General features: G+C 61.1%; 2 protein-coding genes and 1 long non-coding RNA gene across 6 annotated transcripts; 2 read left to right on the top strand and 1 right to left on the bottom strand.

Moving 5' to 3' along the window:
* The first annotated feature begins 1,033 nt into the window (after nucleotides 1-1,033).
* On the top strand, nucleotides 1,034-4,272 carry DNAJB1 (DnaJ heat shock protein family (Hsp40) member B1). Its single transcript, XM_070492221.1, has 3 exons — nucleotides 1,034-1,351; nucleotides 1,728-2,311; nucleotides 2,451-4,272. The coding sequence occupies exons 1-3, from the start codon at nucleotides 1,141-1,143 to the stop codon at nucleotides 2,679-2,681; spliced, it is 1,026 nt and encodes a 341-aa protein (XP_070348322.1). The 5' UTR covers nucleotides 1,034-1,140; the 3' UTR covers nucleotides 2,682-4,272.
* A 602-nt stretch (nucleotides 4,273-4,874) lies between these two features.
* LOC106844307 (uncharacterized) lies at nucleotides 4,875-7,627 on the bottom strand. The gene is made up of 2 exons (XR_006516332.2): nucleotides 7,488-7,627; nucleotides 4,875-5,599 (listed from the first exon to the last, which is right to left on the bottom strand). It is a non-coding gene; the product is annotated as an uncharacterized lncRNA (long non-coding RNA).
* Nucleotides 7,566-17,523, top strand: GIPC1 (GIPC PDZ domain containing family member 1). 4 transcript variants are annotated; one of them, XM_070492225.1, is made up of 9 exons: nucleotides 7,566-7,648; nucleotides 10,392-10,446; nucleotides 12,240-12,326; nucleotides 13,942-14,255; nucleotides 14,917-15,102; nucleotides 15,200-15,380; nucleotides 16,138-16,250; nucleotides 16,549-16,630; nucleotides 16,743-17,523. In XM_070492225.1, exons 4-9 carry the CDS (start codon nucleotides 13,971-13,973, stop codon nucleotides 16,892-16,894), a joined length of 999 nt encoding a protein of 332 aa, XP_070348326.1. In that variant the 5' UTR covers nucleotides 7,566-7,648; nucleotides 10,392-10,446; nucleotides 12,240-12,326; nucleotides 13,942-13,970; the 3' UTR covers nucleotides 16,895-17,523. The 4 variants fall into 4 exon arrangements, with proteins under 4 accessions (XP_070348326.1, XP_070348325.1, XP_070348327.1 ...); XM_070492224.1 differs by lacking the exon at nucleotides 7,566-7,648 and adding an exon at nucleotides 8,331-8,431; XM_070492226.1 differs by lacking the exon at nucleotides 7,566-7,648 and adding an exon at nucleotides 8,725-8,794.
* Nucleotides 17,524-18,685: the final 1,162 nt, after the last annotated feature.

Genomic DNA, 18,685 nt, shown 5'->3' with positions numbered 1-18,685 from the left:
CAGGTGCGGACGCTGGGGCCCAGCCCGAGGTCACACAGCCAGCAAGAGCAAGAACTCGGCAGGGAGCCCCGACCTCCCAAGCAGTTCCTCCAGGAAGCTCGCCCCTCGGCCGCCTCCCCGCCTCCCCATTCCCCGTGCCCTGCTAGGCGCTGCCCCTGCCTGAGCCCCCTCACCCGACCGCCAGCCTTGTCCTGGACCACAGGCACCCCAGACCCTCAGAGCCAAACAGATCATGTCACCCACAGGCGAGGCAACAGAGGCCCCGAGAGGTGTTTGACACCCATGTCCCCCAAATCATAAAGGTACTAGGAGAGGAAGAGAAGAAGCCTACTAAAAACAACCAGAAATATTCGCGAAGCGTTCACTGCGACTGGGCGCCAGATGCTACTCCAGGCACTGGGGACCCAGCACTGACAGCACCCAGGCCCCGCCCCGGTGGGCCCACAAGCTGGGAGGGAGGTGTCACTTGGCATGAACGCCAAGGAACAGGATCGTTTCAGCTTCCAGCGACCGCTGTACCGGAGAAAGCAGCAAAGCGGCAGGCGTGAAGAGCGGGGCCGGGAAGGCGTCTCCGGGCCGGGTCCTCGGCGCGCCGGCGGGGCCCTGTATGGTGAGGGCAGGGGCAGGCCGGGAGCTCCCAGCCGCATCCCCCACACCGGAAGAAGACGGAACGAGGAAGCGGGCAGGGCGGGGCTAGGCGGCTGGCCAGAGTGGGCCGCCGGGACCCACAGGAGGGGAGACCTGTCGGCGGCCCTACGGACGCGGGGGCGTTCCCGCGGCGCGCGTCCTCCTGCAGGAACCCCCGCGGGGGCGGGGCGCGCGGCGGGCCGGGTATTCCGGGCCAGGAAGCAAGATCGCGATTGGCTCCCGGCGGGGGTGGGCGGGGCCTCCGCAGCCTGGTGCGCACACCGCCGGGAGGCGTTGCCGGGGGCGGGGCGGGGGGCGGGGCAGCGCGCGGGCGGCCGTTGGCGGCGCGGCCCCGCCCCGGATGCCGCGCGTCGCGGCCGGGGCGGCGGCGATTGGTGGGTGCGGCGCGGGGGCGGAGCGGAAGGTTCTGGAGGGGGCCGGCGGGCTCTGGAAGCTTCCGCCAGACGGGTATATAGAGTCGGGCGGGCGGCGGCGGGGCGGCGGCCGCGGGCCATGGGTAAGGACTACTATCAGACGCTGGGCCTGGCCCGCGGCGCGTCGGACGAGGAGATCAAGCGGGCCTACCGCCGTCAGGCGCTGCGCTACCACCCCGACAAGAACAAGGAACCGGGCGCCGAGGAGCGCTTCAAGGAGGTGGCCGAGGCCTACGACGTGCTCAGTGACCCGCGCAAGCGCGACATTTTCGACCGCTTCGGCGAGGAGGGTGCGTGCGCAGCCGCCGCCGGTTGACGCGGGGCAGGGCGGCCCGGCCCGGCCCGGCCGGCGCGCGGTGGAGGGGGGGGGGCCCGGCCGCGGCTGCGGAAGCTCCCGGGGCGGGGCTCGCGGGGCGGGGACTCACCGGGCGGGGGCGGGGCTGCGGGCCGGGTGGGGGTCGCGCGGGCGGGGGGACGCGGGGACGTGGTCAGGTCGGCGGTCTCCGCTTGCACTCCCAGCGCCGTCCCGTCCCTGGGGTCGCCGAGGGGCGTGCTGTCCCGGAGGCGCCCGGCCTCCTGCGATCGCGGGCGCGGGGGGCGCGGGGCGCGGGGCCTGGGGCCCGGGGAGGCCAGGCCGGCGGCTCACGGCGCCGTCCCCGCCTCCAGGCCTGAAGGGCGGCGGCCCCAGCGGCGGGGGCGGCGGCGGCGCGAACGGCGCGTCCTTCAGCTACACGTTCCATGGGGACCCGCACGCCATGTTCGCCGAGTTCTTCGGCGGCCGAAACCCGTTCGACACGTTCTTCGGGCAGCGCAACGGCGAGGAGGGCATGGACGTGGACGACCCGCTCTTCCCCGGCTTCCCCATGGGCGTAGGCGGCTTCCCCACCGTGAACTTCGGCCGCCCCCGGCCCGCCCCGGAGCCCGCGCGCAGGAAGCAGGACCCGCCGGTCACGCACGACCTGCGCGTGTCGCTGGAGGAGATCTACAGTGGCTGCACCAAGAAGATGAAAATCTCGCACAAGCGGCTCGGCCCCGACGGCAAGAGCGTGCGCAACGAGGACAAGATCCTCACCATCGAGGTGAAGCGCGGCTGGAAGGAGGGCACCAAGATCACCTTCCCCAAGGAGGGCGACCAGACCTCCAGCAACATTCCTGCCGACATTGTCTTCGTGCTCAAGGACAAGCCACACAATGTTTTCAAGAGGGACGGCTCTGACGTCATTTACCCGGCTCGGATCTCTCTTCGGGAGGTAGGCGCGGGCGCTGGGGAGGCGGGCCAGGGGGCGGGCCGGGGTCTCCCGGGCACGTGTCGGGGCGCTGGGCGTGGACCTGGGGGCGGGCCTGGGTTGTCTGCGTCTGTCGTCTGCCTGACGCTGTTCGTCCTTTTAGGCTCTTTGCGGCTGCACGGTGAATGTGCCCACCCTGGACGGCAGGACCATCCCGGTCGTGTTCAAAGACGTCATCCGGCCCGGCATGCGACGTAAGGTCCCCGGAGAAGGCCTCCCGCTGCCCAAGACGCCCGACAAACGCGGAGATCTCGTCATCGAGTTCGAGGTGGTGTTCCCCGAGAGAATCCCGCAGACGTCGAGAACCGTGCTGGAGCAGGTGCTGCCGGTCTAGCCCCAGGTCCCGGCGCGGAGCTCATGGATTTGCGGACGGTGGCCCCGTGTGAGGGCGGGAGGGCCCGGGGAGGGCTCCCGCGCTGCTGAATGTTCCCACAGAATATATTATAATCTTTCAAAGTCGAGCGCCAGACTTAAGTGGTTCTTCCAGCTGTAGGGCAGCCGGTGGTGGGGATGGCAGTGAAGACCCTGCAGTCTGTCCCGCCGGGTCCTGAGCCGCCTCCTCCAGGCTCTCCCAGGGGCCAGAGGCAGACCGGCCGCTGGACTCGATCCCTCTGCGGTCCTTTGCTTGCGGCCCTCCGGGGGCGTCCACCTGCCGTCTCTGTCACCAGACCCGCCGGCTCCTCGGCTTCTGCGGTGGGATCGGTGCGTTTGGTTCTGTTTGTTCCCCCGTCTTGCTCATGCACTGAAGAATGTCGTCTCCTGTTTTGTCGTCTCGAGTTGGGAAACCTCGAGTGTGCGCAGAGCTGCCTGCCCGGCGCCGCCCGCGAGCAATACCTCCATCCCTGCCGGCCCCAGGCTGGGTGCGCTCAGGGTCCCGCCCTTCTCCTGGCGATGAGGCGGTGAGGCATGCCCGGGGCTCAGCAGTGGCCCCGGGATTTTCTCTAGTGGACTTTGGACTCATTCAGAGGGATCTGATCCTTTTGAATTTGGCACAGCCCTAAATATCCCTTTTGATAAAAGGGTCTTTGCTCCTGATTACAGGAGCACCGTAGAATGTCTGTAAATATGTTTTTATAATTCTGTGTAAAATTGGTGTGCACTTAACAGAAACCAGTCCCGGTAGCTGCTTCTTGCATAGGGCCGTGATGGAGTCCGGAAGGAACGGGGGGGGGGGGGGGGGGTGCGCCTGTGCCCTGCAGGCTGGTCTGGTGCTCAGACCTTGAGATTCGTTGTAAGTTGCCACTGCCAACGTGAGCGCGAAGCGTGTGACTTGTCAATGTGCAGCGCCGCAGCATTAAAGACTGATGCCAAACCTCGGGCCGGCGGTCCTGCGACTCTGTTTGAGGGCTCTGCTGGCGGGGCGGGGTGTCAGCGGCGGGCGGCGGGGCTGCCTTCCTGAGTGGGGGTGGGCTGGAGAGGCCCTTGTAGTCAGCCGGTCTATTGTGGAGGTCAAGGCCGGAGTTCAAGCAGTTCCCCTGCCGCCTCCCAGGGCCTGTCGCTGGGCGCGGGGCGCACGGTCTGCCCTGTCCCCCGCTGCCCCCTCCTTGCTGGAACAGGCTGGTGTCAGGCAGGCTGGCCGAGCGGGACTGGGATTCCTGCCCGGGGCCTCGCCCAGGGTAAGGCCCATTTCCTGCTCCTGCTCTGTGTGCAGCCGCAGGAGCTTTTTACTTTGTAGGTTTTTTTAAGGAACTGGTTTTATTATAAAGTGAGTAATTACACGGTTTGAAAACAATGTATTGCTGCTTAGCTACAAAAAGTCTTCGAGTAAAAACTTCAGTAACACCATATTTAAGGTCAACCTAGGAGTGGCTTTCCCTTCCCACTGAAACCATGTAACCGGTGTCCCGGAGTTTTCTGCCCTAACGGGAATGTTCTCTGTTTTTAAAATGGAAACTGTTTTAGAGTCAAATAAAACTAAAAACTTGGTTACTTGGTCATTCCAGCCACATTTCAAGTGCTCAGCAGCTACATGTGGCTAGTGGCAAAGAGTGGACAGTGCAGTTTAAGCCATGGCTTCTCCCCCAAATGTAAGACCCGAGTCTCCTTAGAAGAGCAGCCTCAAGGGGCCGGCCCGGTGGTGCAGTGGTTAAGTGCGCACCTTCCGCTTCAGCGGCCCAGGGTTCCCTGGTTGGGACATGGCACCGCTTGTCAAGCCATGCTGTGGCAGGCGTCCCACATAGAAAATAGAGAAAGATGGGCACGGATGTTAGCTCAGAGCCAGTCTTCCTCAGCAAAAAGAGGAGGATTGGCGGCAGATGTTAGCTCAGAGCTAATCGTCCTCAAAAAAAAAAATTTCCTTCCAATGAGGGATGTCATGGGCGAAGCCAATTGTCACACAACAGATAGGAGAATGTTTCGTTGTGTAACCTGTGTCTACTTCTCGGGGTCATTAGAGTTAAATGGCCTGGCTCATGGCAAGCTCTGTTTAAGCACTGTCGCCATCCCAGCCCCATCCAGCAGAACTATGCACATGCACGCGCAACTTTGAATTTTCTCATAGTCACATTCAAATAATAAAAAGGTGAAATTAATTTGAATACACTTTATTTAGCCCAGTACATCAACATTACTATTACTATGACATGGAATCAGTATAAAATGAGTTAACAAGATGTGATATACCCTTCTGTTTGTACTAAGTCTTAGAAAGCCGGTGTGCTTTCCACTGACGGGACAGCTCAGTTTGCATTAGCCACACTTCAAGTGCTCAGGAGCCATGTGTGGAGAGTGGAGAGTTCACGTTGGATCAGATGGGACAGTGCAGATCTAGAGTCTATGAGGAACACGTGCAAATCAACAAGAACAAGACAGCAACCCCCAGCGAGACATAGGCAGAGTCTGAACGGGCGTTTACGGAAGAGGAAGACCCGCAGGCCATCAAGCCAAGGAAGAGATGCACAAAGTGATTAGAAATCAGAGAAACGTAAAGTAAAGCAATAGGATGTCACTTGACAGTGAGTCAGAGTGGCAAAAATTAGAAGCTGGATAATACCAGTGGCTGGCGGAGATATGGGGACATGGGACTCTCCCCTACTGTCAGTGGGTGTGATGGGGGCAGCTGCTCTGGGGGCCACGTAGTAGTTGAGTTCGCCCTGTGCCCCAGCACCTCTGCAGCCAGGTCTCTCTTCTGCGGAGGCTCTCCCCAGGTCCCTAAGGGGGCATATCCGTGGCTGTTCACTGTGGTGTGGTAAGCTGGAGGCTGCCTGGTGTCCGTCCCTGGGCAACAGAGGACTCAGACGGAAGGGGTGCATTCTGTGGGGCACCAAGGCTCAGTTAGAAGAAAACAGATTCAAGACATTAGCAATACAGATGGATCTTCACTTCCTAGTGTGAAACGAGTAAACAAGCAATACAGTGCTGAGTGTGAAAAAAGTAAGAGACCAAATACAACATAACACACACATAAAACAATGCACATTTTCAGAGAAAGACACAAACTGGTGCATATTAAACCCACTGGAGGGCTGCCTCTAGGGATGGGAGGGAAAAGGGGGTATTTCATTCCAATGTCTATACTGCAATTTTCAAAGCTGTAGGAAACTTACAAGAATAGTGAAATGAACACCCAGATGCCTCTCTCCTGGGTTCAGTGGCAATTGTTATTATTCTGCCCTGTTTGCTCTCTTTCCATCTCCCTATATACTAATACTAATGTATACCACATTTCAATATAGTATATAAAATGCTGCATACATATATCATTTTTTTCTGAGCCATTTGACAGTCGCAGGCCTTATAAACTTAGCACCAAAGAATTCAGCGTGTGTCTCTTAAGAACAAGAACATCCTCTGGTCTCACCACAGTACAGCGCTCACACTCAGAGAGTTTGACATGGCTATGATGTCATTGTATAATATCCACTCCACATTCACATATCCCCGATTTGCCCAAGAATATCCTTCATAGACTGTTCTATCTTTTTTTGAAATTTTTATCGAGGATCCAATCAAGGATCATACATTGATTTTGGTTGTCATCTCTCTTTTGTCTCCTCCAATCTAGAATTGTTCCCCAGCCTTTTGTTTATTCATTCATTTAGTTAACGGACAGATTTTGCCGTTCATGACGTAGACCTGTTTGAAGAGTCCAGGTCAGCTTGCTTTTTGCAGAACATCCTCAGTCGGGATGTGTGTGGTTGTCTCGTCAGGTTACACACTTTGGGCAGGACCAAGTACTTCACAGGTGTTGCTGCGTCCTTCTCAGTAAATCACGGCAGGGGGCGTGCGAGGATGGCCTTCCCATCACGGGTGAGTCGGCTGTAATCCCTTGGTTAAGGCGCTGACCTCCACGTTTATCCCCTGTGCCTTTTTCTCTTTTCCCCATTGTAAGGAACAAGCACTCTAAGGGCTGGTCCTGAGCCTACTGAATACCCATTCCCCATGGACGAGCCTGCCTGCATCACTGATGCCTCAGTTTTCAGGCATGCCTCTTGAGCTATAAAATTGGGGAGGAGGTGCCTGGCACTGCTCTGTGCCCTTGGGCACCCCCCTCATCCCTGCCTGGGCACTTCCTCCTCAGTCCACAGGTGGATTCCGGCTCAAGATTCTGCTGCCCTGCAGCCCCACCTACTGCCCCCTCCAGGTGTGTGGGGGCAGCTCAGATGTCAGGGGCAGGTAGAGCAGTGGGCACAGTCCCACACAGGGCTCTGGCCCAGCCGAGGCCACTGATCGCTCCGTGGGAGTAGCAGAGGTCAGCAGAACAGGAAGAGGAGGACAATGGCTGTGCCTGTTGCCACGGCAGTCGCGGTGTTTGCCAGCTGGGTGGGGCCGCCGGGCAGCCCTCAGCAGCTAAGCCCAGGGCCCACTCTCCCCTTTCACATTGCACCTCTGCAGGCCCAGGCAGGGCTGGGATGCACAGCAGCGCACTCTGGGGACTGCAAAGACCCAGGCATTCAATGAGGCTTGAGCAGGGTCGCAGCAATTGGAGGCCTCCAGGAACTACAAATCCCAGAACACACAGCGAACTCCTGGTCTAGCCCCAGCTGCCCAAGGGGCTGGCTTTGAACCAGAACAAGGAAATCTCACCAGTCCTGGGAACCAAGGGTCCTGGCCTGTGCGAGGTGCGTTTGTGTCTCTGTTTCCTGGACCTGTTCCCGCCTGAGAAATCCCGGTTACAAGCCAAACCTAGAGGTGGTCTTACCTGGTCCTTTCATCCACACTTGTGCTGAGACCCGGCTCTGTGCGGGACCGGGGTGGGGGACAGTCAGCTGGAGGAGACAGACTCATGGAAGGTCAGCTCCCCGAGGGCAGGACCGCGGAGAGCTGGGCGCCCTTCGTAGTGTAGCACGGAGTATGTGCTCAGTAAGTATTCGCCGCTCTAAGCAACACGCGAGCAGGCCATCTCGCGCCGCTCCCCGCACCGCTGCACCCTTTCACACGGCTTTGCCAGCTCCTCCGAGAGTGCACCATCCTAAATAAAGCGTGCTGGATCCCTCCGGCTGTCCTCTAGGCCTTTGCAGGCACTGTTCCCTCCACCAGGAGCAGAGATAGGCCAAAGCCTGGCCCGGAGCAAGGGCACGTTAAATATTTGACGCGTGAACGAATGAATGAATGAACGTCCTTGTCCATTGTACGCCCCAGGGAGCAGGGACACTCGGACCCTCCCTATTCATCTCGTCCTCCGCCCGCCCGCCTGGAATGAATGCATCTTTTCATCCGCTCCGAGGATGCCGGGCTTGGGCAGGGGCGGGCCCGGCCGAGGACTGGGGGCCGCCCTCCGCCCCCTGCCGGGTTTCCTGAACGGTCCGTGCTTCCGGACTTCGGGAGTCCGCCTCCGCTCCCCGACACTCAGCCTCGGCGCCCTGACTCCCACGGCCAGCCGCCTCGCCGCCCCTCGCGGCTCCCCCCACGCGCGGTGGTACGGCCCACGGCCGGGCGGGCGCACTGCGCTGGGCGCGGGGGCCGCTCCGGGCCGCTTCCGCCGCCGGGGGCGGGGCCGGCTGCGCGCCGCCGATTGGCCGCGCGCTGGGGCGGCAGCTTCTGATTGGCGGGCACGGCGCCGGCCCCGCCCCCGCCCCGGCCGCTGCTGCGGGAGCGGCAGGGCCCGAGTTTGCGGAGGGTCGACCGGGCGCGGCGGCTGCGCGGGTGAGTGTTCCCCCGGGCGGCGGGCGGCGGGCCCGCGGGGCGGGCGGGAGGTCTGGGCGGCGCGGGTGGCCCCCGCCCGCCGTGCATCCCCCTGCGCGGCGCGGTCCTCCCGAGCCCTCCCGGCGCCTCCCCGCGGCGACCGCGTCCCGCCCTCCAGGGCCTGGGGCGCCGGGGCAGCGCTGGGGCCCCCAGGATAATCAAGAAACGGGCGCGCGGGCAGCATCCGTCGACGGATTCCGTGTCCGGTGTTTACCGTGCGCGCCGCGGAAGCCGCCCACCTCGTGGAAGGTGCTGTTACCGCTTCTAGAGGTGAACTGGCAGGCCCAGAGAAGGGGGAGTGACTGGCGCGAGGTCACACAGCTAGTAAGTGGCAGACCTGGGACTGAAAGTCGTGCCTTAGAGTCCAGAACTCGAGTCTCAGCCGCTAGACCAGAAGCCCCGTGGCTCCGTGGCTCGGGCTTCCTGACCAGCTCCCGCGCCACACACCCATGCATACCACCTGGGCCACACCTGCTGGTCTCTGCTTCCCTCCCCCAGAGGTGACCAGACACCAGCTGCTCAGACAGGAAGCTGCCCCCATGTCCCTTCTCCCCTGAGCTAAAAAGGCAAGGCTGAGAAGGTCCTGAGAGAGTGACGTCTTCAGGGGGCCCAGGACCCTCGAGTCCTCTGCCTGCTGGACGCCCCTGGGAACCCTGGGCCGAGTCCCGCGGTAGGCGTTCTCCCCGGAAACACCCAGGAGCCGGTTTTTCAAGACTGAATCAGAGGCCTCCCGCCCTCTTCCCCAAAGCAATGCCCAACTGGAAAGGGGAGCCTGGGCGTGGTGTCCCCCTCCCCCGGCTTCTGAGGACTCCCAAGACCCAGGACCCCACCTCCTGCTGCCCCACTGTGGCTCTGTGTGGCCGGGGTTGCTAAGTTTCAGGCCCTCCCAGGGGAGGGAGGGTGGGCGGCTGGATTTGCAGCTCCCTAGCTCTGGCGGGGCTGGAATGCCTCCCCATCCCTGTGTGCCAGCCCATTTGAGAGGCCACGGAGTGAGGAGGGCGGGGCGGTGCACAGCTCGCCAGGCTGCTGAGGAGGGCGGCTCCAGAGCCGTCAGAAGGGGCGTCCACAGGGTCCTTCTTCCACAGTGTGTGTTGAGCTCCTCTGAGGGGCCAGGCTCTGTTCTTGGCACAGAGGGTACAATAGGGAATGGGACAAAATGCCCGCTCCCTGGGAGCTGCCATTGTGGGGGGAGACAAGTGACAGACCTGTGAGCCAGTGAATAAGGGAGGCACCTGCAGATGCTGCTGAGTGCTCTGGGTAAACACGAGGGGCGGCAGGGGAGAGAGCAGGCACCAGGGGCTCTCGGAGGGGGTGACTTTGGGGCCCAGGTCTGAATAACAAGCAGCAGCCAGCCCTACGAAGGTCAGGCGGGATGAAGGCTCTGTGGCCGGGCCACGCTCTGAGCTCAGAGCTGCAAGCCGTGTGGCCGGGGCAGGAGAAGCAGCCAGAGCGGCGATCCTGCAGCCTCTGCGGGTCACCTGAGGGAGTTTGGAGCTTCTCCTCCGTCAGGTCAGGTGGGGACCTGTTGTAAGATTTGAGGCCAGGGAGTGACTTGGTCTGGTTTACGTTTTAAAATAGAGACATGAAGTTAAATAACAGCTTAAGACTGGAAGACAAGAGTTCTGCCCGGGCAACGTGTAATTAAGTTCATGGGCCTGAGCTGTCAGGACCACAGGGACGGTTCCAACAGGCTGGGGCAAGCTGGGAAGGCTGCCTGGAGGAGGTGGCCTGGCATAGGCCTTCCCAGGCAGAGAGGACTGGGATGTTCCTGGGCAGGGCAGGGGAGGAGGCAATAATAATAATGACAATAATGATAACAGCTTCTTTAAACTGAATGTCAAACAAAGTGGTAATCGGGTTAAATGCATAATCTCTTTGGATTCCCATAAGGACCCTGACAGGAATTCTGCCCTTTTTTCAGATGAGGAAACTAAGACCCCATGAAGTGAAGTGACTTGCCCATAGCCACACAGCTGGTAAGTGGCAGGGGCGGGATTTGAACCCAGGCCACTCTGCCTCTTCTGGCCTGGAAGCCCAGACTTCATTAAGAACCGGCCTCCCTCAGCACTGCTATTCCCCTCACAAGTGCGGGCATGGAAGCCAGCCTGAAGCAGGGCAGCGCGTACAGGCAGAGGAAGGGGGCTGGCACTGGGGAGCAGGATGTGGGGCCCTGGGCAAAGGAAGAAGCTTGAATCTTGGCAACTCGCTGAAAGATGGTACAGGTGGAATAGTAGTAATGATCACCAATATTTATGAACCTGTATTGTGTGCCAGGAGCTGTTCCAGGGCATGCGTGATTGCCTTGGAGCTCAGAGAGGTGAGGACGTGTGCCCAAGGTCACACAGAGAGTAAGTAGAGAAGTCAGGTCCAGACTCATGTTCTTAGTATCTTGCTAAAATATATGGGGAGCTGGGGGAGGGGAATGACAGGGGGTGATGGCGAGGGTTTTTTCTTTTTAGCATCATTTTGTGTAATGAAATAACTTGGGGGTCCAACCTGGTGTCTGAGTGGTCAAGTTTGCGTGCTCCACTTCAGTGGCCCAGGGTTTCACTGGTTCAGATCCTGGGTGCGGACATGGCACCGCCCGTCAGGCCACGCTGAGGTGGTGTCCCACATAGCACAATCAGAAGGACCTGCAACTAGAATGTACAACTATGTACTGGGGGGCTTCCGGGAGAAGAAGAAAAAAAAAGGAGAAGACAACGGATGTTAGCTCGGGTGCTAATCTTAAAAAAAAAAGAAAAGAAAAGAAAAAAAAGAAATAACTTGAGGGAGCAGTACTGGTTTATTCATTCAGAATTTATATTTTGTCAGATATTCAGTGAGGCCTACTGTGTGCTAGATCCACTGATGGGTGCTATGGATAGAGAGATGAGATAACCAATAAAAGACTAGTATCCAGCATATATAAAGAGTTCTCACAAATGAATAAGAACAAGAAAGACAGGCCTTGCAATTAAAAACAGACACCATGCACTTTTAAAAATGGGCGAAGACTTAAACAGGGAATTCAGAAAAGGGCAAATCCAAACGGTTGATAAACGTATGCAAGGTTGTTTGGCATTATTGATTATGAGGAGAGTGACAAATGAAACCACAGTGAAAGACAAGAGATGCAGTCCCTGTCTTCCTGGCTGCAGGAGGCCCCTGCCCTGTGCCCATAACTGTGCTGGGAAGCAAGGGAGGGAGACCCCAGAGGTAGGGCCTGTGCTGTTGCTGGGGAGACAAGACCCTCCTGTGGGCAGCACCTGCAGCCTGTGCCTCTTATCTCCCCAGACCCGGGCACAGGGCCTAGGGGGCTGGGGAATATTAGGATCCTTCATTCATCCATTCATTCGTTCAACACATATTTATTGAGCAGCTGCTCTGTGCCAGACACTGGTCTCTGCACTAAGAATATAGGGATGAATGAGACGGACAGAATTCCCTGCCCTTTCAGAGCACAGACAGTGAACGAGATAAATTAATGAAATATATATTCCCCCTGAAAGAGGTGAGAGGGGGAGTTGTGTGGATTCCAGAGGGCACAGCCAACGCAAAGGCCCTGAGGCTGGACTTGACCCTGTGTGTTGGAGGGATGGGGACGAGGCCCGTGTGGCTGGAGGGAACGAGTGAGGGGAAGAGCGGGGAGATGAGGGCAGGGAGGAGAGGGGGCCGGTCCTTGGGGCCTGTAGGCTGAGGGGAGGACGTGGACTGTTACTCTGAGGGAGGTGGGTGCCCTGGGAGGGGTGGGGCAGAATGCAGACGTGACGGGACTTCCATTCTCCAGGGTCGCTGTGGCTGCTGTGTCGACAAGAGGCCGTCGGGGCCAGGGCAGGAGCCAGGAGAGCCAGAGGACGCGCCTGCACTAGTCTAGGTAAGCGAGGACGGGCTGGACCAGGGGACGGTGGAGAGGGGTTGGCGAATGAATGAATGAGCGAATGAATAAATGAGTGGAGGCATGAGGACACTGGCTGCACTGGATCCAGGATGGCTCCCTGGAGGAGGCGGGCTGGAGGCAGGGAGCAGGAGTCCCCTATCCACAGAAACAGGATTTGGCCTGCTGCGATCCCCATACAACTTGGCCACGTGGACGGGGCAACCCATCTGCAGACCAGGCCCACAAGGCCCAGGTGCTGAGGGGACAGGCAGCTTTGCGGGTATGAACTTGGAGTTGGGAGTCAGACGGCCTCGGTGACTTCGGACATGTGACTTAAAAGTGACATGTGAACTCTTTCCCAGTCCCTAAGGCCGCATCACCTCTGTTCCTTCCCTCTCACGCCCTCCTGTTGTGCACCCCCTCCAGCTGCACCGCTCTCTTGCTCATCTGAGTCTACTCCGAACTCTCCATGGCTCCCACCTCACTCAGAGCAAAAGTCTGTCCTCCCGGAGGCCCACAAGGCCCGGCTCCCTCTGCCCTGTCCCCTCCCTGCCCCACCTCCCCCTGCTGTCCCCGTGATTCACTCTTTTCCAACTACATGGGCGTCCTTGCTGTTCCTCCAACATGCCAAGCCCGTCCCCACCTCAGGGCCTTTGTACTGGCTGCTCCCTCTGCCTGGAACGTTCTTGCCTCCCATCCTCATGTGGATACATCTTCCTGTCCTTGAGGTCTCAGGTTCAGCTTCGCCTGCTCAGAGAGCCCCCTGACCCTGTCGATAGAACTCGTGTCGGGTTATTGTCTCCATAGCACTATTAGAAATTATATTAGCCATTTACACATTTGCTTGCTCGTTGTGCATCTTCCCCTCTGGACTGCATGCTTCTGGACAGCATGGACGGAGCCCCAGCTAGACTGTAGAAACAGGCAGCCCTTCCTCCCAGCAGACACATCACCACACCATGTCTGGTGCTTTGCACAGCGAACAACCTGTGTAACAGCACCTGCTGGCCCTAGTCAGAGGCCTTGCTTGAGTTATTGAAAGCATTATCTAAAGTGGTGCAAGAAATATAGTAACCACCCAAAACATATTTGAAGGGAGGGACGGAGAAAGAAAGAAAGAAAGAGAGAGAGAGAGTGGGGAAAGGAAGGGGGAAAAGTCAGGACAAGTTTTGCTGCAGTAACAAACAACCCCAAAAGTCTCAGTGGCTGAACTCCAGGAAGATGTATTTTTTGCTCCTGCTGCATGTGCGTTGCAGCTCAGCGGAGGTTCCATCCACGATAGTCACTCAGGGCCAGGCCTGAGCGAGCCGCCGCCGTCTCGCACGGGGTGGCCCGCCTGCCGGGGAGAGAGAGTCCTCGGAGGCTCGCGCTCCGGTAACTAGATGCTGCAGCCTAGAAGTGTCGCGTGTCCCTTCCTCTCACGAGTCCATTTGCCCGGTGCTCCGGAGGGGAGAGCCGGACGCTGTTCCCGGGCAGCACCAGTGACCGCGACTGAGAAAGAGGAGAGGCGCCGGCGCGCGGAACTCCGCGTTCCCGCCTGCGGGATGGGCACGAGCCTGGCCCCACGAAGCCCCGCGCGGCCCGCCGCCCCTGAGCCCGCTCCCGCCCGCAGGTCCCCGCGCGCTCCCTCCGCTCCCGCTCATGCCGCTGGGACTGGGGCGGCGGAAGAAGGCGCCGCCTCTGGTGGAGAATGAGGAGGCCGAGCCGGGCCGTGGCGGGCTGGGCGTGGGGGAGCCGGGGCCGCTGGGCGGCGTGGCAGGGGGGCCCCACGCGGGCCTGCCGCCGCCGCCGCCCGCGCTGCGGCCCCGCCTCGTCTTCCACACGCAGCTGGCCCACGGCAGCCCCACCGGCCGTATCGAGGGCTTCACCAACGTCAAGGAGCTCTACGGCAAGATCGCCGAGGCCTTCCGGCTGCCGGCCGCCGAGGTACGGCCGCGGGCCCCGGGCGGGCTGGGGCTGGCGCGAAGGGGCAGGCGCTGCGCCCACGCCCCGGCGGATTGGGGCGGCTGGAGGCCTGGCCGGGCGCTGAGCGCCCATGCGGCTGTGGGAGGCCTGCGCCCCGGTGGATTGTGGGGGCTGAGTTCCCATGAGGCTTTGGGAGGCCTGCGCCCCTTGGACTGTAGGGGCTGGAGGCGGGGCTGGGGGCTGAGTTCCCATGCGGCTTTGGGAGGCTTGCGCCCCGGCGGATTGTAGGGGCTGGAGGTCACGCGCAGGGTTCACTTCTCTAAGATGCGTCCAGAGGCCCGACCCTGAGGGCCTTGGGGGCCGAAGGAAGGGAGGCAAGAGGGCAGCTGTGGGGTTGAGCGGAAGTGGATGGGGGGTCTCAGCAAACCCGTGGGTGTCTGCGCCCCTTCGTGTATCCCCAGCATTTCCCGCATGTGCCAGGCTCTGTGCCCTGGACGCAGCAGGGGGTTGCTGCTGGGAGAGTAGCCCCAGTCTGCGTAGAGCGGACGTCCCGCGGGGTCCCTACACTGGCTCCGGGGGTGCACGGCTCCAGGCCTTCCCCAGCTGCCTCCCTTCCCCGTTAGGTAGAGGTTAGTGCAGGGCGAGGAGGGAGGTGAGGGCTGAGTGCCTCCCACCCCTGCAGGTGATGTTCTGCACCCTCAACACCCACAAAGTGGACATGGACAAGCTCCTGGGGGGCCAGATTGGGCTGGAGGACTTCATCTTCGCCCATGTCAAGGGGCAGCGCAAGGAGGTGGAGGTTTTCAAGTCGGAGGAGGCGCTGGGGCTCACCATCACGGACAACGGAGCCGGCTACGCCTTCATCAAGGTGCCTGCGGTGGACGGGCACTTGGAGTCCCGGGGGTGAGGCTGGGCCACGGGACCCAAGGGTGGAGCCAGGGGGCTGACAGCTCCTCCCCCCGCAGCGCATTAAGGAGGGCAGCGTGATTGACCACATCCAGCTCATCAGCGTGGGGGACATGATCGAGGCCATCAACGGGCAGAGCCTGCTGGGCTGCCGGCACTACGAGGTGGCCCGGCTCCTCAAGGAGCTGCCCCGGGGCCGCACCTTCACGCTGAAGCTCACGGAGCCCCGCAAGGCCTTTGGTGAGGGGCTGCCCGCTGGAGCATCCTGACCGCCCTGCTCTCTTGGGTCCAGGCTGCAGTGCCGGGGCCACCAGCAGGTGGCGGCCAAGCTCAGCCGCCTGCAGTGGAAAGGAGGGCAGCTCCGCCCTGCCACGGGGGGGGGGGGGGGGGGGGGGGGGGCCGGCGCTGGCTCCCCGCCCAGCCTGCAAGGAAGATGGGGGCAAGGAGGAAGTGGCTCCCACACCCGACTTACAGGAGCCACTAGCCCAGCCAAGTGCCCCCAACCCTGGCCAGCCCCCCCAGCGCCAGGAAGCCAGGCTTGGCTGCCAGTGCCAGCACCCCCGCTTTTTCTTCTGGCTTCACTAACTCTCAGGAATGGGCCCGAGGCCCCTGGGGTGGGGGTGGGGGACTCCAACACTTCCTCAGGCAGATAGGCCTGGTCACCGCCCAGCAGGTGTACCCCTCCTCCCCCGCCCCTGCCTTGGGGAGAGCAGCAGGGACCCAGGCCCCACCCCCTTCCTGTCCCTCCGACCCTGGGAGCAGAAGTGGCCCTCTCCAGTCTCCCCTCCAGCCGTTTCTAGTCCCAGCCCCTGGCTGCCTCCCCCCAACTCATGCCTAGGCTAAGTCAGGAGTCCTGCCCTCCTGGGCTTGCCTCAAACCCCTGCGTCCCCAGAGCCTGCAGAAGGTCCGAGCAGGTGGACGGGGTGTCTGAGGCTGGATGCCTGGGTTCCTGCCCAGAGCATGCTGGAACTGGGCTTCCCCGACTTGCCTCCCACAGACATGATCAGCGTCCGCTCCGGGGGTGGCCGCCCTGGTGCTGGCCCCCAGCTGGGCACTGGCCGAGGGACACTCCGGCTCCGATCGAGGGGCCCTGCCACGGTAGAGGACATGGTGAGTGTGCCAGCTGGGCCTTGCCCCCTCCCTGCACGTTTAGAGGTGGCAGCATCAGCTGTTAGCTGAGGGGCTCTGGGCACTGGATTCAGATCCACCTCCCAGCCCTGGGACCTTTCTGGGGCCAGTGGGCCTCAGTTTCCTCATCTGTAAAATGAGGATAATAATGCTGACATTTTCAGGGTTGTCGTAAGGGTGAACCACAAGTTAATATACATGAAGTGGTGAAAACCGCGCCTGGCGCTTAGCGAGTACGATTAGTTCTATGGTAGTATCATGATGTCGCTGTCTCCCCCAGCCCTCAGCCTTCGAGGAGAAGGCCATTGAGAAGGTGGACGATCTGCTGGAGAGTTACATGGGCATCAGGGACACGGAGCTGGGTGAGTGGGGTGCCTGGGTCTGGGGGAGGGGCTTCTAGGTCCTTTGGGGCTGGGGCTGCTCCGAGCACCCCTGCCATCTATGCCTCCGTTCTGCCCACCCCTCCGCCCCCAGCGGCCACCATGGTAGAGCTTGGAAAGGACAAAAAGAACCCAGATGAGCTGGCCGAGGCCCTGGACGAACGGCTTGGTGACTTCGCCTTTCCTGATGAGTTCGTCTTTGACGTCTGGGGGGCCATTGGGGACGCCAAGGTCGGCCGTTACTAGACCTCCCACTGGACCTCGTGATGACCTGGGCCTGGCCTGGTGGGAGACCCCAGTGGGGGGACGCCACAGCCCAGACCCCAGCATCTGTCTTGGGCCTGGCTCAGCAGGCCGAGGCGATGTGGAGCGGAGGTGGGGCCGCGCCCCTGCCCCACTCCAATCGGTACCACCCCCTCCCTGGTTCCCAGCCTGGCTGGGGCCCCTGGCCCCCCCTGCCCTCTTCCCCACCTACCTCAGCTGGGTCAGGCATGAGGAGGGACTGGCCTGATTGGGCGGCCACCCCCGCCCCCAACACTTCCCGCATCTGCTGCCAAACTGGTCCTCTGTCTCCCTGGGGCCTCGGGTTCTGTTTGGGGGTTGTGACCTCCCTAGTTTCCTGACGCAGGGAATGCAGAAGGGGGGCATCCCCCTCAGCAAATGCAATAATGCCCCCCACCCCAGAGAGGAGCCCCCTCGCCGTGGAGTCTGTTACCTTCACGTTTGAAACATGAGTCTGCTGTGAACGCTCCAACCTCCCCCACCCCCGGCTCCCTCAGCCTGGCCCGGGGGGGATGGGACGAGAGGGACGATGGCGGTGGGCTTTTGTATCTGAATTTACTGTCTTGAACATAAAGAATCTATCTGCTGTTGGACCTGTGTGGTGGCTTCGGAGTGTGGGAGGGGGGTGGGCCCGGGCTGGGAAAGAATGTAGCAGCTGAAATCCATCCTCCCCGGGCTCCAAATTGAATTAGGAGCTGGCCCGGGCCCCCCCACCGGTTCTGCCTGATGCGTCTCCTGGCTGCAGGCCACCAGGCTTCCAGGCAAGGCCGGAGCTTGTTGGCCTCCTGAGGGTGCAAATCTTGCTCCCTCTCGAACAAGGCCTCCCGCCACCCCAGCCTGGTGTGAACAGTGGGCATGAGGCTGTCGGCTGCGACAACCCGGGGCTAGGAGGCAAAGAGAAAGAAAGGTGGGTGGGCCTGAGATGGGGCGAGTGCTGATGGGGAATAGGCGCCAGGCGCCCCCACCCCAGCTGACTGTGGACGTGCGGGGCCTGCGGGCTTCCATGGTGTGCCACGGTTTGGATATAAACCCGGCATGCTTGTTTTGACAACCCTCTTCATCCTTGAAGATTGAGGGGGGGATCCAGGAGGGGGCAGGACCCTGGCCAGACCTGGAGGGAAGAGCGAGGATTGAAGCAAGGGAAGCCAGGCCAGAGGTCCCTGCAGGAATGTTCGGGGCGAGCCAAGAGCTGAGACAGAGCCCAGCCCGCTCCCCATTTCCACCAGGCGGGGAGGGCGGCTGGGCGGGGGTGCGCGCGCAGCCTGCGGTGTGTTCTTGGGGTGGGGCGTGGCCAGGCGCCCTGGGGTCACCTGTGGGGGGCCTGTGTGTCTGCTGCCGGCCAGCAGGGCTTGTGGAGGGGTGTGGCTGTGAGTCCGGGTGTTGAGAGGGAAGGACTGTCTGTCAGTTGGCGGGTTGTGGCCGTGTGGAGGGCTGTAACTTGTGTCTGTGTTGCGGGAACAGGGTGTAGTGATTGTCTTTGTGTTCCAGAGTGTTCTGGAGTGTGGCCATGTGAGTGCGTCTTGGGGCGTCCCAGGCTCTGGGTGCTCCTGGTCCTAGGGCAGTGGGTGACCAGTGGGTCCCAGGAGTGCCACTCCTGCCTCTCAGGTGTCTGGTGGGTACCTATTTAGCTTGTCCTGTACCATAAGGGGTGTCTCGGGTGACATGGAGTGGGCTGCGGCTGTCTCTGTGGCGAGGACTGCGTATCTCCCAGGGTGCCGCCGGATGTGTCTCCCAGCACTGAGGGCTGTGACAGTG

Source organism: Equus asinus, chromosome 20 (genome assembly GCF_041296235.1).
Source record: "Equus asinus isolate D_3611 breed Donkey chromosome 20, EquAss-T2T_v2, whole genome shotgun sequence".
NCBI classification, from domain to species: Eukaryota; Metazoa; Chordata; class Mammalia; order Perissodactyla; family Equidae; genus Equus; species Equus asinus.
This window is presented reverse-complemented; position numbering and strand designations above follow the sequence as displayed.

What these genes read in the sequence shown, in the direction of transcription:
- DNAJB1 (XM_070492221.1), top strand. Translation starts at nt 1,141, where the DNA reads ATGGGTAAGGACTACTATCAGACGCTGGGCCTGGCCCGCGGCGCGTCG. An exon ending in CGACCGCTTCGGCGAGGAGG is followed by an intron (nt 1,352 to 1,727) that starts GTGCGTGCGCAG and finishes CCCCGCCTCCAG; the next exon opens with GCCTGAAGGGCGGCGGCCCC. An exon ending in CTCGGATCTCTCTTCGGGAG is followed by an intron (nt 2,312 to 2,450) that starts GTAGGCGCGGGC and finishes TCGTCCTTTTAG; the next exon opens with GCTCTTTGCGGCTGCACGGT.
- GIPC1 (XM_070492225.1), top strand. Translation starts at nt 13,971, where the DNA reads ATGCCGCTGGGACTGGGGCGGCGGAAGAAGGCGCCGCCTCTGGTGGAG. An exon ending in TCCGGCTGCCGGCCGCCGAG is followed by an intron (nt 14,256 to 14,916) that starts GTACGGCCGCGG and finishes CCACCCCTGCAG; the next exon opens with GTGATGTTCTGCACCCTCAA. An exon ending in CCGGCTACGCCTTCATCAAG is followed by an intron (nt 15,103 to 15,199) that starts GTGCCTGCGGTG and finishes CTCCCCCCGCAG; the next exon opens with CGCATTAAGGAGGGCAGCGT.